At 39.3% G+C, this 15,076-nt stretch overlaps 6 protein-coding genes across 6 annotated transcripts in view; 4 read left to right on the top strand and 2 right to left on the bottom strand.

The window, feature by feature from the left end:
* The window catches only part of LOC123314716 (monocarboxylate transporter 12), a 122,859-nt gene that overhangs the window by 67,243 nt on the left and 40,540 nt on the right, over positions 1 to 15,076 (top strand). The gene's annotated exons all lie outside the window — the stretch shown is intronic.
* LOC123314723 lies at positions 1,671 to 3,631 on the top strand. The gene is made up of 2 exons (XM_044900034.1): positions 1,671 to 2,602; positions 2,679 to 3,631. Exons 1-2 carry the CDS (start codon positions 1,823 to 1,825, stop codon positions 3,117 to 3,119), a joined length of 1,221 nt encoding a protein of 406 aa, XP_044755969.1. The 5' UTR covers positions 1,671 to 1,822; the 3' UTR covers positions 3,120 to 3,631.
* On the bottom strand, positions 3,469 to 5,281 carry LOC123314720. Its single transcript, XM_044900030.1, has 2 exons — positions 4,283 to 5,281; positions 3,469 to 4,194 (listed from the first exon to the last, which is right to left on the bottom strand). Exons 1-2 carry the CDS (start codon positions 5,063 to 5,065, stop codon positions 3,745 to 3,747), a joined length of 1,233 nt encoding a protein of 410 aa, XP_044755965.1. The 5' UTR covers positions 5,066 to 5,281; the 3' UTR covers positions 3,469 to 3,744.
* Positions 5,897 to 7,514, top strand: LOC123314722. Its single transcript, XM_044900032.1, has 2 exons — positions 5,897 to 6,748; positions 6,983 to 7,514. Exons 1-2 carry the CDS (start codon positions 5,969 to 5,971, stop codon positions 7,424 to 7,426), a joined length of 1,224 nt encoding a protein of 407 aa, XP_044755967.1. The 5' UTR covers positions 5,897 to 5,968; the 3' UTR covers positions 7,427 to 7,514.
* Positions 7,477 to 9,851, bottom strand: LOC123314721. Its single transcript, XM_044900031.1, has 2 exons — positions 8,869 to 9,851; positions 7,477 to 8,334 (listed from the first exon to the last, which is right to left on the bottom strand). Exons 1-2 carry the CDS (start codon positions 9,652 to 9,654, stop codon positions 7,897 to 7,899), a joined length of 1,224 nt encoding a protein of 407 aa, XP_044755966.1. The 5' UTR covers positions 9,655 to 9,851; the 3' UTR covers positions 7,477 to 7,896.
* On the top strand, positions 11,591 to 13,104 carry LOC123314725. The gene is made up of 2 exons (XM_044900036.1): positions 11,591 to 12,456; positions 12,510 to 13,104. The coding sequence occupies exons 1-2, from the start codon at positions 11,695 to 11,697 to the stop codon at positions 12,924 to 12,926; spliced, it is 1,179 nt and encodes a 392-aa protein (XP_044755971.1). The 5' UTR covers positions 11,591 to 11,694; the 3' UTR covers positions 12,927 to 13,104.

Raw genomic sequence — 15,076 nt, 5'->3', positions numbered from 1 at the left:
ATAGCCACGAACAATAACTCATTAGAAGTGTCAGTGTGAAGTTTGAGGTCAAAAATGTAAACCAGAGTAACGCAATAAATTAAAAGAAAGAAGATGTCCACCGAAATTGTGAAAATCGAAAAATTGGAGTATCGAGCCATCATCAAGAGTTAAGAGGTAAGCAGATTTACGAAGATATGCCCTTGGTGATCAATGTCCTTCGTATGCGACCGTGAAAAATTGGACTTCAAGCTTCAAAAGAGGTAAATTTTCCATTGACGATGATGACCGATCGGGAAGGCCAGTTTCTGTGTCTGTCCCCGAAAATATCGATGCAGTTCATGACATGATTTTATCAGACCGTCGAATTGGGCTAAAACGGATATCTGAAGCACTGGATATTTCGTACGAACGCGTTCATCTTATAATTCAAGTCAATTTGGACATGAGAAGAATTGCTGCAAAATGGATCCCCAAATGTTTGAATGTTGACCAAAAGCGTGCAAGGGTAGAAGCATCGCGTTCGATCTGTGCTCGATTTGAAAACGATATAGACTTCCTAAACCGAATTGTTACTATGAATGACCCTTGGGTACATTTCTACGATCCAGAAACAAAGCAACAATCGATGGAATGGCGACACTCTGGTTCTCCAAGACCTAAGAACTTTAGTGTCCAAAAATCTGCTGGAAAAGTTCTTGCTTCAGTTTTTTGGGATTGCCATGATTGATTTTTTGGATAAGGGTAGAACAATAACCGGAGATTACTATTCGACATTACTGACCACTCTACGGGAAAAAATTAAAGACAAAGATGCGGAAAGCTATCCAGAGGTGTTTTGTTTTTGCAGGACAACGCCCCTGCACACAAATCTCACGTTGCCATGCAAGAAATTCGTGATTTAGGGTTTGAATTACTAGAACACCCCCCTTATTCACCAGATATGGCTCCATCCGACTATCATCTCTTTCCTCAACAGAAAAAAGTTTAAAAGGTCGTAAATTTTCTTCCAACGAGGAGGTAATAAAAGCTGTGGAGGTCTTGTTTGCAGAGCAAGAAGAAACATTTTTTTTAAAGGTCTAGAGACGTTGCAGGTTCGCTGTAATAAATGTATCCAATTAAGAGGAGAATATGTTGAGTAATAAAATATTTCGACATTGAAATATTGTTTGGTTCTATAGTAAGCTAAGAATCTTTCAATATATCCTCGTACTATTTGGTCTCTATGTTTATGAGAAACAATCACAGATGCTTTCAGTCTAAACACTTGTGGATATGCAAAGCCTAGTAGTCACCTATTTCAAAAGACACACCCGGTATATCTTTGCATCGTTAGGTAGGTGATTTGATGGCAATTTCAACAGTGTATCATACATTGGGTAAAAACTCAACAGTGTATAGGATTCTTACGAAAAAAATTGGGAAATCAGTTAGTCACACTTCTACCTTCCACAAAAATATTGCTTGTAAATTGAAAAGGGGGCCCTTTAGGTTCGAATCTACTCTCTTCAATTGTTCAAGGATCAAAACAATTATCTAGTATATGCACTACTTATATTACGTAACTAGCGTCAATGTTGTTGATAAAATCATATATTCATGCATCCAAGAAAATTTATACCGCTCAAGGTCTGTCTGATAGCAATTATGTACCTATATTAGTAATCAATACCCACCAAACATCTCTCAGATAGTAATCTTATCACGTCACAAACACGACAACTCGTTCTCTATTTAAATCGTAGAGTACGAAATTGGATATAACACAAACCTCTAATGAATGCGAATAATTCATTGTTAACCGAGTTAGAAACGTGTGTGCATTCATCTAGATAACAAAACGATGCCCCAGCAAGAGATATTGGAAGATCTGAAAATCTTCACCGATGTAATAATGAAAGATGAGGGTATCTCCCAATACGAATACCACGTAGAAGGCCAGACAGAAAAAGGCCTAAACTACGCCGGCGAAATAGTTTTCTTCAGTGTGACACCAAAAACAGGCGACAAACAATATCATTTCGTGATGAAAACCTCGAGAAGATCCAAGAAGATGAGAGAAGCTTTAGGGGATGGTATTTTGGACATACGTGAGACGCACGTGTATTCCAAAGTGTTTCCAGCTCTACTCCAACTACTCACAGAGTCAAATTCAGAATATAAGCTGGAAAATGTAGCGAAAATATATCTGATCAACAGGGAGTACCAACATGAAACGATGATAATGGGAGACTTGAGGAAGGAAGGTTACAGGCTTTGGAACAAGAGGAAACCAATGAACTTGGAGCATATCAAAACAGTTTTGAGCAACTACGGTAAATATCACGCATCAAGCATGGCTTTGCGTGTGAGGAAACCAGAGGTTTTCAAAGAGTTAACCAGCGACATGGAGAATATGTTCAAACATTTCTTAAACGACGAAGAAATAAGAAAACTGTTTCGGGAGTATGTGGAAGATGCCCTGAATGTTTTGAAAGAGTCTGGACTGGATGATATCTTCGAGAAATTGAAAGACTTGCCGGTTAATGTCTTGGAGGTGCTTTCTAAGACTGTTGAGGTTGAAGACAGGGTTATCATCACGCACGGAGATTGTTGGATTAACAATATGATGTTCAAGTATGAGGTGAGTTGAACCCTTTTGTAGTGAGCGAGTACCTATATCCTATATTTCTTCTCATATCTTACTCCTTCCTCAACAGAGCTCAGAAAGCCTTGAACCCCTAGGCATTTGTTTCTTGGACTTTCAACTCTCTGCCCTGGGTTCCCCAGCATCAGATTTAAGCTACTACCTATACACCTCATGTGACGAAGACACCATAACCAACCAATTCGACCAACTGCTACAGTTCTACTACGATTCCCTAGCTTCAACATTGAGAAACCTAGGTCTGAACCCAGATGAAATTTTCACCTACCAGAAGCTGAGACAACACTGGAAAAAATACGCAGTTTTCGGACTGATTATGGCAAGTCAAGTCATCAAAATTCAGCTGACAAACCAGGAAGAAGCGCCCAGTTTCACTGACTTTGGAAGTGGACCAGATCTCAGTTCATTCAAAATTGGTGATATCGAGGATAATGACACTTACAAGAGCAGGATTATTGCTGTGTTTGAAAATTATTCCAAAACTTGTTTGTAGTGAATTAAGCCGATTTATAACCCATTGTTCATGTGGTGTTTATTTGCGAGAGGTTCTTTGTGATGAATACCGTAAATATCATCAGTTTATTTTATTTGGCTACGGCAGACGTTCTTGGGAAATCAAAATCAACATGACTTTCGAAAAAATGCCTATTGGAGATTTTGAATATCTGAAAATGCTCAATTTACTCAAATTTCAAAGTTTCAAAGCTTAATGAAACTCAGAAACATTGTTTTCCTCCATTGAGGGGCAACAGCTTCATGAAAAAAATTAATTTCATCTGAATTCAAAGTAGGGTTGAGGTTCTTCACGTCGAATCAATTTGCATGCAAGAAAACCATTCAAATATTTAAGATTTCTTTATTCCTTCACTATTAATATTGTGTATAACTCACGAATAGTTTCCTGTAGGTATTTAACTTTGATTATTCTTCACCTATACATTGTTAATAAAATTTTCTGATACCTAACATTAATCATAGTGGTCAATAGATAAATACTGCAATGTACCCCAACATTTTCTCTGATCAAAATGGAAACTTGGAGTTGAAACGAGTCAGTCTTCAATTCCCAGAAAAACTGCCACTTTTCGATGAAGAACATCACTCTCAAAATAATTTCCTCAGAGAAAATTATCTCCGAAATGAACAAACACATCCAGAAGCCTCCTGTTGTACTCCTCAGGATTCTTCACTTGAATATTCAGCGCTTCTGAAAATTCTTGAACGTTATCAGCATTCTTGGAGATGTCAGTGAAATTTGGAACATCTTCCGTATCTACCAAACATATTTTCAAGACCAAGAGAGCGGTGATCAACCCAAACTTGCCATATTTGCACCAGTGCTTCTTCAATTGTTCAAAGGTGAAAATATCATCAGGTTCGCTCCCTAATTTTCGAAGACATCTGGATAAAGATGCGTGGTAAGTCACCAGGAGCTCATCGAAATGATCCAGGCATGTCTTATCGCAAGTGGTGTAGATGTTGTAGCTCAAATCCTGCACAGGAGAACAGGAAAGGCATAGCTGAAAGTCTAAGAGACAGATGGCTGTCGGTTTAGACTCATCGTCATCCTGAAATATTTGGAAATGTATCAGGAAGAGACCCTGAAGGCTGAATTTATGCTCTTAGATAGTTTTCAGACTGAAAAGGCTCACCTACCTGGTATTTGAACATAAAATTGTTGTTCCAGCAATCAGCGTGGCCAAACACAATCTTATCACTCTCATTCTCCACTTCATGGTTCATAAGATCCTCCACTTCCTCGATAAAACCCTCGTATTTCTTCACCAAATCGTCTCTCCCCCTATTCCTCAACAGCTCCATCATACTGTTGAGGGGAGGTTCAACGAAAGCCCTAACATCCATGTTTTTATTGAACTCTTTGGCAATATCAGGCATCAACGCAGCCAATTTACTGTATTCCTCCGGTTTTTGGTCCCTCAGGGCCATGGAGAGGGCGTGGAATTCACCGTAGCGTTCCATGGCCATCAGAGATTCCTCCAGGTTCCACGGTTTCTTCCTGTCGTGAAGCCTGAAGCCTCTGCTCTTGAGATTCTCGAAGATCAGGGTCTGCTTCGAGACCACGTCGCTTATCCAGTACACTTTTGGCACGAAATCGAAGTTCAAACCAGCGTTCGTTTCTTCGATGAGTCTCCTGAAGGTGGGGAAGATTTTGGCGTAGACTAGGACCTCTCTGTCGTAGACCATGTTGATTGGCATCCACTTGTTCAATTCCTTGGACCTCTTGGCGGTTTTGGCGACCAAACTGTAAGGTTTCTTGCCGTCTTTCGGTACCACCCTCAAGAACAGTATTTCGCCAGCGTAGTTATCCCCAGCCTCCGATTTACCATCGAAGTGTACGTCATAGTTTTCCACGTGTTCCTCTACCATGAGCTGATGAATTAGGCCGCGTACATCTTGCTCTATCTCGTCAGACTCCATAACTTCAGAGGACGCGGATAAAACTGATGGAATCGAACGCTTTATTTAACGGGAACTCCCCTGGACCATGTTCTCATATGTGTTGCTGTTACGTTCAACCTTCACCAAATTGTTAAAAATGAGACAGGATGAAGCCGACACACAGATAACGAAATTGCATAGATTACGACCTTGAGCAGGTCCAACTATACAGAGACGTATCGAGATCATTCTTCGTTGAATACACGATCAAAAATTGTGAAGATAAAAGTAAATTCGAATGCACGTTGCTTCAAAATTTGGATAGGTACGAGTCTCTTTTAATTTTTGCCGTGAAAATTGAGATGCTCTTTGAGTCGTAGTGAAGTGATAGCAACAGTCATCCTCAATAATTATTCATTATTCTTAAGAGATCGAAACCAATACCAAATACACCGTATTAAGCAACCTGGCGCCGATGTGTTGTGAATTAAATGATATATAATCATTTATATTTCAAGTGCATTATGCCATTCAAGGTCTCCATGATAACTATTGGATATTTATTATAAACTAAGTAACGTAGAAAACACAACATCCAGAACTGATGAATTTATCAGAAGAATTCTGATTGTTGAGCATCAGTTTGCAATTAAGTTAATATTTCCTCAAGGGATTTTTGTGTTTCTTCTGATAACCTGATTATTATGCATGAGATCAAACACATGAATAATGAATTGATTAATACAAGGTGCTCTTTTTTTCTGTCACTTAGTTTACCTATTCGTCATCTGGCAACTAGTAATCTTATCGCATCAAAAACACTGAAACGAACTATCTCCTGTTCTAATCATCTAATTGGATATAAAATGACGTACGCCAGTACCTATTTCATTGTTCAACCGTCTTCTAAACCTGACACTTCGAGTGCAAAAAACACAAACGATGCTCCACCAAGAGATAATCAAAGATCTGAAAATCTTCGTCGATAAAATAATGAAAGATGAAGGTATCTCCCAATACGAATACCACATAGAAGGCCAGACAGAAAACGGCGTAAACTACGGTGGAGAAATAGTTTTCTTCAGTGTGACTCCGAAAACTGGAGAAAAAAAATATGATCTCGTGATGAAAACCTCTAGAAGATCCGAGGATATGAGGAAAGCCTTAGGAGATGGCGTCTTGGACATAAGAGAGACGCATGTGTATTCCAAAGTGTTTCCAGCTCTACGCCAACTACTCACAGAGTCAAATTCAGAATATAAGCTGGAAAACGTAGCTAAAACATACCTGATCAACACGGAGTACCAACATGAAACGATGATAATGGGAGATTTGAGAAAGGAAGGTTACAGGCTCTGGAACAAGAGGAAACCAATGAACTTGGAGCATATCAAAACAGTTTTGAGCTACTACGGTAAATATCACGCTTCAACCATGGCTTTGCGTGTAAGGAAACCAGGGATTTTCCAAGAGTTAACCAGGGACATGGAGAGCATATATAAACATTACTTAAATGACGATCAAGTGAGGGATTTATTCAGGCATTATACGGAAGATGCTATAAAGGTTCTAAAGGAGTTTGGACTGGATAATATAGTTGAAAAATTGAAAGATTTACCTGGAAATACTCTGGAAACGCTTTCTCAGACTGTTGAGGTTGAAGACAGGGTTGTAATTACACATGGTGATTGTTGGATTAATAACTTGATGTTCAAATATCAGGTAAGCCAAGCACTTTTTTATCATTTGATATATGAATTTTTTATTAGGTGCTATTAGCGGAAAAGGTTCTTTTTATCACTCAATCTAACAATTGGTTATTTTCTTACCATTTCGGCCTAAATTTGATTTTGAATTCGTATTTTCATGCCATTTCTGATATGCTATTGGAAATCAACTTCAAGTCAACTGTGGCATAGTAGAATTTTTTCTTATACCCTACTTATTCTTCAACAGACACCAGAAAGCCTTGAACCCCTAGGAGTATGCTTCTTGGACTTTCAACTCTCTGCCCTGGGTTCCCCAGCTTCAGATTTAAGCTACTACCTATACACCTCATGCGACGAAGATACCATAACCAACCAATTCGATGAATTACTCCGGTACTATTTCGAATCTCTAGCGTCAACATTGAGAAACCTGAGTCTAGAACCAGACCAAATTTTCACCTTCCAGATGTTGAGAGAACATTGGAAAAAATACGCAGTTATAGGACTGATCATGTCTTCCGTAGTCATCAAAATACAGTTGACGAACAAGGAAGAAGCTCCCAGTTTTTCCGGTGGTGGAAATGCACCAGACCTGCTCACTTCATTGAAAATTGGGGACATTGAGGATAATGACGTTTACAAAAGTAGGATTGTTGCAGTGTACAAAAATTACGCCAAAACTTGTTTGTGATCAATTCATATGTTCAATTGTGAGAGGAGCTCGAAATAAATGTCTAAGGATCATTTTTTGCTTTGAAATATATTTAATCATAAAAATAGTATAATAATAGTAATTTTACATTGTCTCATGCTTCTCTCCCAAGTTTTCATAATCCTCTCCAAGTTATAGTTGAAATTCGGATAATTTTCATGGGTAAGTCTGCTGTAAATTGTCCTGTTTCATGAAAACATTATAGCGTTCACAACTAAGTTCCTACATCCGATAAATAATGCGGTAAAACTGACACTCGAAGTGAAGAAACAGTTACTTACAGTGTTATAGTTATCCATCAGAATACAGGTGGAAAATATCAATAATTCCACACCTTCGCTATAACTATCTATACGATAATGCACACAAATTCTTCAGGACAATAATTGAGCAACTCAGAGGCTTACGGTTTTCCACATTCAACAGACTAAAATTCCTCCCTTTCACACTCAAAGAAAATTATCCCCGAAGTGAATATAGACGTCTAAAATCCTCCTATCGTACTCTTCCTGATCGGACACCTTCACGTTAAAACCGTCTAGCATATTCTCGTGTTTGGCCATTTCCTCGATCTTGGGCGCGTCCGTCTTCTCCAACAACTCGATCTTTATCAGCGTTATCGAGAGAAACAGTCCGTACAGGCCGTATTTCCTCCAGTGCCTGCGTAGGTCCTCCAAACTGAAAAAATTCGAGGGATCGCTACCCAAACTCCTCAGGGACTCTACCAGAGATCGGTGGTAGGTTTGGAGGAGGTCGTCGAAGTGATCCAGGCACGAATTGTCGCAAGTCGCGTAAATGTTGTAGCTCAAATCTTTGGCGGGTGAATCCATGACGGACAGTTGGAAATCCAGGAGACGCACTTCTGATGGCTCGGATTCGTCATCGTTCTGAAATCGGGAAAAAGGTATTCAAGATAGATGAGAATTCAACCACTAGTGCGAAAAGTTCATTTCCCACTAGTGCGAAAAATCCATTTCCTACTGTTGAGGAATGTTCATTTCCCACCCGTACGAAAAGTTCATTTCCTACTGGTGCGAAATGTTCATTTCCCACTAGTGCGAAAAATCCATTTCATTTCCTACTGTTGAGGAATGTTCATTTCCCACCCGTACGAAAAGTTCAATTCCTACTGGTGCGAAATGTTCATTCCCCACTAGTGCGAAAAATCCATTTCCTACTGATGAGGAATGTTCATTTCCCAACTGTGCAGAAAGTTCATTTCCCACCCGTGCGAAAAGTTCATTTCCCACTAGTGCGAAAAATTCATTTCCTACTAGTGTGGAATGTTCATTCCCCAACCGTGCAGAAAGTTCATTTCCCACCCGTGCGAAAAGTTCATTTCCCACCCGTGCGAAAAGTTCATTTCCCACTAGTGGGAAATAAGTATCATTCCGTGCTCGATAATTTCATTCTGTACTCACCTCGTACTTAAACATGAAGTTGTTGTTCCAACTATCCATGTGGCAGATGGCGATCCTGTCCTCATCCTCGGTCTTTCCGTTGAATATATGATCCAGAGCCTCCTCGACCAAACCGTCATATTTGACCACCAGATCCTCCCTGCCGTTCTTCCTCAGCAACCCCATGATGTGCTCGACAGGCTCCTCGTAGAACTTCTTGAAATCCACCCTTTTATCGAAAACGTCCGATATGTTACCCAGGTTCTTCCTCAACTCGCCGAAGATTCCAGGCCTCTGGTCCTCCAACGCCATGGATAAAGCGTGCAGTTTACCGTAGTGTCTCATGGCGAACAGCGAATGTTGGAGGTTCCAGGGTTTCTTCCTGTCCCACAGTTTGAAACCCTCGTTCTTCAAGTTCTCCATGACGATCGTCTCTTTTAGGTATTCCCGGTTGAAATAGAGGACTCTCGGAAGGAAATCGAACCCGAAATCCGGTCTCACCTCCTTGATGAAGGTCCTGTAGGCCGGGAAGACGTCGGAATACATGTACAGTTCTCTGTTGTAGAAAATTTCGATCGGGAGGGCTCCTCTCAAGTCCTTCGATCTCTTGGCGGTCTTCAGGACCAGATGGTAGGATTTTCCATCGTCTCCCAACGGTTCCACGCGTAAAAAAATAACTTCACCCATGTAATTGTCGCCGGATTCTGACATACCCTCAATCTCGAATTTATAATCTTCGAAGCCTTCAGTTTTCATGATTTCTTTCACTGCCGCGGAGATATCTCCCAGAATTTCGTCCGAAATCATGGCTGCACTGTGTACTCGCGTTAGAATGGATCGCGAAAAACTGATAGGAGTATAATTTTGATGAATTGCAGTGGATCAATATGCGGGTATTGTATAGAACGAGACCGCTGCTAGATCATTCTTGATCAAGTTCGGCCTTCGGAGGATGAAACAAGAGGCAGACCGCTCTATTGGAATGATAATGTGGTTTAAATTGTTTAATATTGCATAATTTCCTCAAATGGACAATTAGTATAGGACCGTACTAGCAAATATTTACATCGAAATGTTTATTTTCCTCTTATCTTACTGATTGTTCTCGTGTTCAGTCATAACTATTTTTTTTAAATGCTACAATGCGAAACTAATCTCTTTTATCTTATTTTGATAGAACAGTTTTGAAGTATTGTATCTCGTTTTCTTATCTGATCATACACTGTTCAGAAATTGAAGTGGATATTCGAAAGGATAATTGGTTTTTGCACTTGAATAAAATTTTCAGTATTGCTTTACATATAAATTTACGACCTTTTAAACTTTTTTCAGTTGAGGAAAGAGATGATAGTCGGATGGAGCCAAATCTGGTGTATGAGGGCAGTGTTCTAGTAATTCAAACACTAAATCACGAATTTTTTGCATGGCAACATGAGATTTGTGGGCAGGGGCGTTGTCCTGCAAAAACAAAGCATCTTTGGATTGCTTTCCGCGTCTTTTCTCTTTAATTTTTTGCCGTAGAGTGGTCAGTTATGTCGAATAGTAATCTCTTGTTATTGTTCTACCCTTATCCAAAAAATTAATCATGATTACTCAATGGCAATCCCAAAAAACTGAAGCAAGAACTTTTCCAGCAGATTTTTGGACACGAAACTTCTTAGGTCTTGCAGAACCAGAGTGTGGAAATTCCATCGATTGTTGCTTTGTTTCTGGATCGTAGAAATGATCCCAAGTCTCATCCATAGTAACAATTCGGTTTAAGAAGTCTACATCGTTTTCAAATCGAGCACAAATCGAACACGATGCTTCTACCCTTGCACGCTTTTGGTCAACATTCAAACATTTGGGGATCCATTTTGCAGCAATTTTTCTCATGTCCAAATTGACGTGAACTATACGATGAACATGTTCGTACGCAATATCCAGTGCTTCAGATATCCGTTTTAGCCCAATTCGACGGTCTGATAAAATCATGTTACGAACTGCATCGATATTTTCAGGGACTGACACAGAAACTGGCCTTCCCGATCGGTCATCACCTTCAATGGAAAATTTACCTCTTTTGAAGCTTGCAGTCCAATTTTTCACGGTCGCATACGAAGGACATTGATCACCAAGGGTATTAAGCATATTTTCGTATATCTGCTTACCTCTTCACCCTTTTAAATACAGGTACTTGGTGATGGCTCGATACTCCAATTTTTCGATTTTCACAATTTCGGTGGACATTTTTTTCTTTTACTTTATTGCGTAACTCTGGTTTACTTTTTTCACCTCAATCTTCACACTGACACTTCTAATGAGTTATTGTTCGTTGCCATGGTAACGCAATATGTTTTTTATGCATGGAACTGGTCAAGACTAACTAGATATCAATACATCCTCGTATATGTTGTCGCTTCAAAGAAGTTATGCTTACTGTTTCCATTTTTATTATCTTCTTCATTTTCCGAGCAGTGTATCTTGTGTGACTGCTGGAGTAAAAGTATAGGAACTCCACCAGAGATTGATGCATATCTGAACACACTGCAGCTTCAATCTCTGGTATATAAAGGTGTAATCAAGCGTTTAAACACTAACTAGACAATTTGCCCAAAAAAACCCACATTCAAAACCCAATTCGACCAAAATCACGACTTATTCTCATGCAAATCGAATAATAATTATGATTGCAAAGTTCTCATGTCAGACTATACTCAGATTCAAACGTACTTAAAATTAAAATTGCAAGATAATGCCTTTCTCCTTGTAAATCTCCCCTTTAAAACGAGGAAATCGACAATTTCACAACTCCACTACCTACTGTTCGTCCACAGTGAATTTCGTGTCGCGAAACCCTCAACCAAAATGGAAGAACTCAGTGAATTTGCCGGAAAATTCTCGTCTGAAAACAACATCAAGAACTACGATATCAACATAGAGGGCGCTGTGGCAAAGGGTGAAAATTACCTGGGCGAAGTGGTCTTTTTCAACATAACCCCGAAAGATTCGTCGAAACCGTTCCATTTCATAAGGAAAAAATCAAAGTGTCCGAAGGACACCAAGGAGAAAGCAGCCATAAGAATCGCCTCGCAAAGGGAATTCTACGTGTACCAAACGGTTTTCCCAGAAATGAAGGACTTCTTGAAGAGACACAAGACCAACTCCACCATGAATATCTTACCAGAAGTGTACTGGGTGCAAGAGGAGGAGAACCAGAGGATGATGATACTGGAAAATATGAAATATTCCGGATACCGGATGCTGGACAAAAAATTACAGATGAATCACGAAAAAGTCACCCTGGTCCTCGAAACTTACGCAAAATTCCACTCGATTTCCTTCGCGATGAAAGAATTAGAACCAGAGAAATTCAAGAGGTTAACATCTAGTATGGACGACGTGTGGTGCCATTTTAAGTCAGTTTTTGACGCCGAGAATTATTTTGGTCCACTTCTCAGGGACGTTTTGAAGAAGCTGAGAGAAAATGGTAGAACTGATTTGGCACTCAAGTATAAACCGATTGAAGATGACGTGGAGAATGTTGTGTACATAGATGTGGACCCAGAAGATCGTATGGTGGTTTGTCATGGAGATTCTTGGAATAACAACATGCTGTTCAAAAACGATGTGAGTACTGTTGTATATTGTCTTTAGCATGGACTATTCTCGTTCCATTTCAGGAAGAAGGAAATCCCCAATCGGTATGCCTTATAGATTTCCAAATATCAAGTTTGAGCACTCCAGTCTTAGACCTCTGCCAATTCCTGCTCAGCGCTGGGGACAAGGAAGTCTTGAACAACGTCGAAGACTACCTGAAGCTTTACCATCAATTCCTATCGGACACTCTCAAAAATTACGAGATTGACGTCTCTAACTTATTCTCCCTAGAGAAACTCATGAATCAATGGAAAAAATACGCTAATACCGGTTTGGTGATTGCAATTTCCACTATTCAAGTTTCTCTGTCAGAAGGTGAAGAAATGCCGGAAGATATGAACTTGCTGACTTACACCGATTCTTCAGAAATGAAGAATTGCGACTTGTTCGACAGGAGGGTTTTGGATCTCTTGATAAGTTTCGGAGAGAAATATCTGTAGGACTCTAGAGTTGCATCCCAAAGTATCACAAACAAGAACAGTCCAAATTGTGTGTTTTACTTGAGCTTCTTTAATAGGTGCTTAATTTAAGAGGAAGATGTTCGCCTTGGTAAAAAAATTCGTGGTGTCATCTAATGAGATTTTGATCACATGTTATTAAATCGTTAAGGAATAAAAACTCATCTTTTATTTCCATGATACGCAAAAAACTGCCTGCTTTTCTGTTATTAGGTACTGATTGGAACTGTTTGTTGATTGTTCAGTTTCCTTCGAACACCGTATGATACAAAGTCCGGACAATCAATCAATTCTAATAACAGACACATCAGTATTCTGCGAAAACGCTATAGACGACGAGGTCAAATGAATTTTGGGAACTATACAAATATTTTAACAGTAGATTCTTGAGGTCAAAAGAAACAATTTTTCCTTTACAGTAGGTAAATACCGAATATATTAATTATGTCCGTTACTTTTTACTCACTCTGTATATCGAGCACTATTTGGGATGATCTGAATGATTCCAAGAATTGGAATCCAAATTTAGACCAGATTTCCTGGGTATAGATCAAACTGAAAGTATTCTGGGTAGGATGAGGAGTATACTTAGAAGTGCATTTTTCATTTTTCCAATAAATTCATCTTGAAAAGATATCCTTTGGATTCTGTGACATCTGGAGATGGAAGAGGAGGAGTTGACATAATTCAATTCTGATTAGGATAGACTGCGCCATTCGAGAATAAAATCTTTATTTATGTTAGACTGGAATATCTAATATTAGTAACTCTTTTATATATTACAGTGAAATATATTTTTTCCAAGACTACCATATCGCGTATCCTAGTATTTCTACAATCTTAATGCCTTTACTTTATTCATTTGATTTATTTCAATCCTTCACTGTCCCTGTCAAACATTGGGACCCATGTTCACTAAAAGTGATGTGATGGATACAATGATACGGGGTGTTCTGTTTTCTACGCCTCTCGGTATATCTCCATAGACAGTTGTTAGAATTCCAGCATCGGAAACGTACAATCAAAGTTACCTATTTCCAAGAACTCACATCGCGTATAGGATATAATAACCAGAGATGGCAAAGTCGTTCTATTAATTACTTGGCTGGTGTTTTTCCTCGTCAACAATTAAGAGTTAATGCCTCTAACGACCACTTGGGGCAGCGAACACGTTTATGGGGCGTTTTGTTCCTGTTGTCCAAGAAACTGATGGCATTCTTGGATTTTTGCTGCGAAAATGTGATGCGAAAGAGCTATAGATGGAAGAATCGCGCATTTTATCGAAGAGACGTAGCTACAGGTGTGAAGTAAGTGGTGCAATTCACGAAAATATTATTCGGAGGGAATTTCCAATAATGATATATCCTTTCAAACTATATAGCTCATTAAGACCGTCTATAATTTCTCTGGTAGATACGCTTGTCCAAAATGGACCTTCGAAAAATTCCCAAGAAGATGGGGTCAGTTGAAAAATTCGTCAAGACTGAACGGTTGCTTAGAGATCGATGTGGTTCTCAGATTTATACTAGAAGAGTTGCTTCTTCGGAATGTGTATCACTTTCCGATCTGTGATGATTTTTCTGGAAGATAGTCCACTGAAAAGGTGACCTTCGAAAAATTCCCAAAAAGATGGGGTCAGTTAAAACTTCGTCAAGACTGAACGGTTGCTTGTTTCTTCTCAGATTTATTACACATAAACGAAAAACTGTGCCACCTAGCAACCTTTCAACCTAGAGATTTCGGACCCTTATTGATTCATAAAACCAGGATTATGCAGGTATGGTATGATAAAACAACTCTTTTCGCTGGAACACTTCAGTTGTGTACTGTTTTGTTGGATTCATCCGGTACAGGATGACGCGAGTTTAAGAATCGCCCAAAAAACGAAACTTTCAAGCTTCGAGCGCAATAAATCACGTGACACATCAACACACCGAATGGATAGTCTCAACACCTTTGTTCTGGATCAAAAACCCCATATTTCTCTCTGCAATTAAATACCCGAGATCACGCGACCGTTCGTCCGAAAATAAATTTTTATCGTTGATATTCTCGTATAAAACTATGTCGACGAATTGGGCCCAATAAAATTATGAAAATATCTCTATCCACGCGATTCAAGATGAGTGTTT

This window comes from Coccinella septempunctata, chromosome 6, assembly GCF_907165205.1.
Source record: "Coccinella septempunctata chromosome 6, icCocSept1.1, whole genome shotgun sequence".
In the NCBI taxonomy this organism is placed as follows: Eukaryota; Metazoa; Arthropoda; class Insecta; order Coleoptera; family Coccinellidae; genus Coccinella; species Coccinella septempunctata.
The sequence above is the reverse complement of the archived record's forward strand: the minus strand, read 5'-3'. Positions and strand labels throughout refer to the sequence as shown.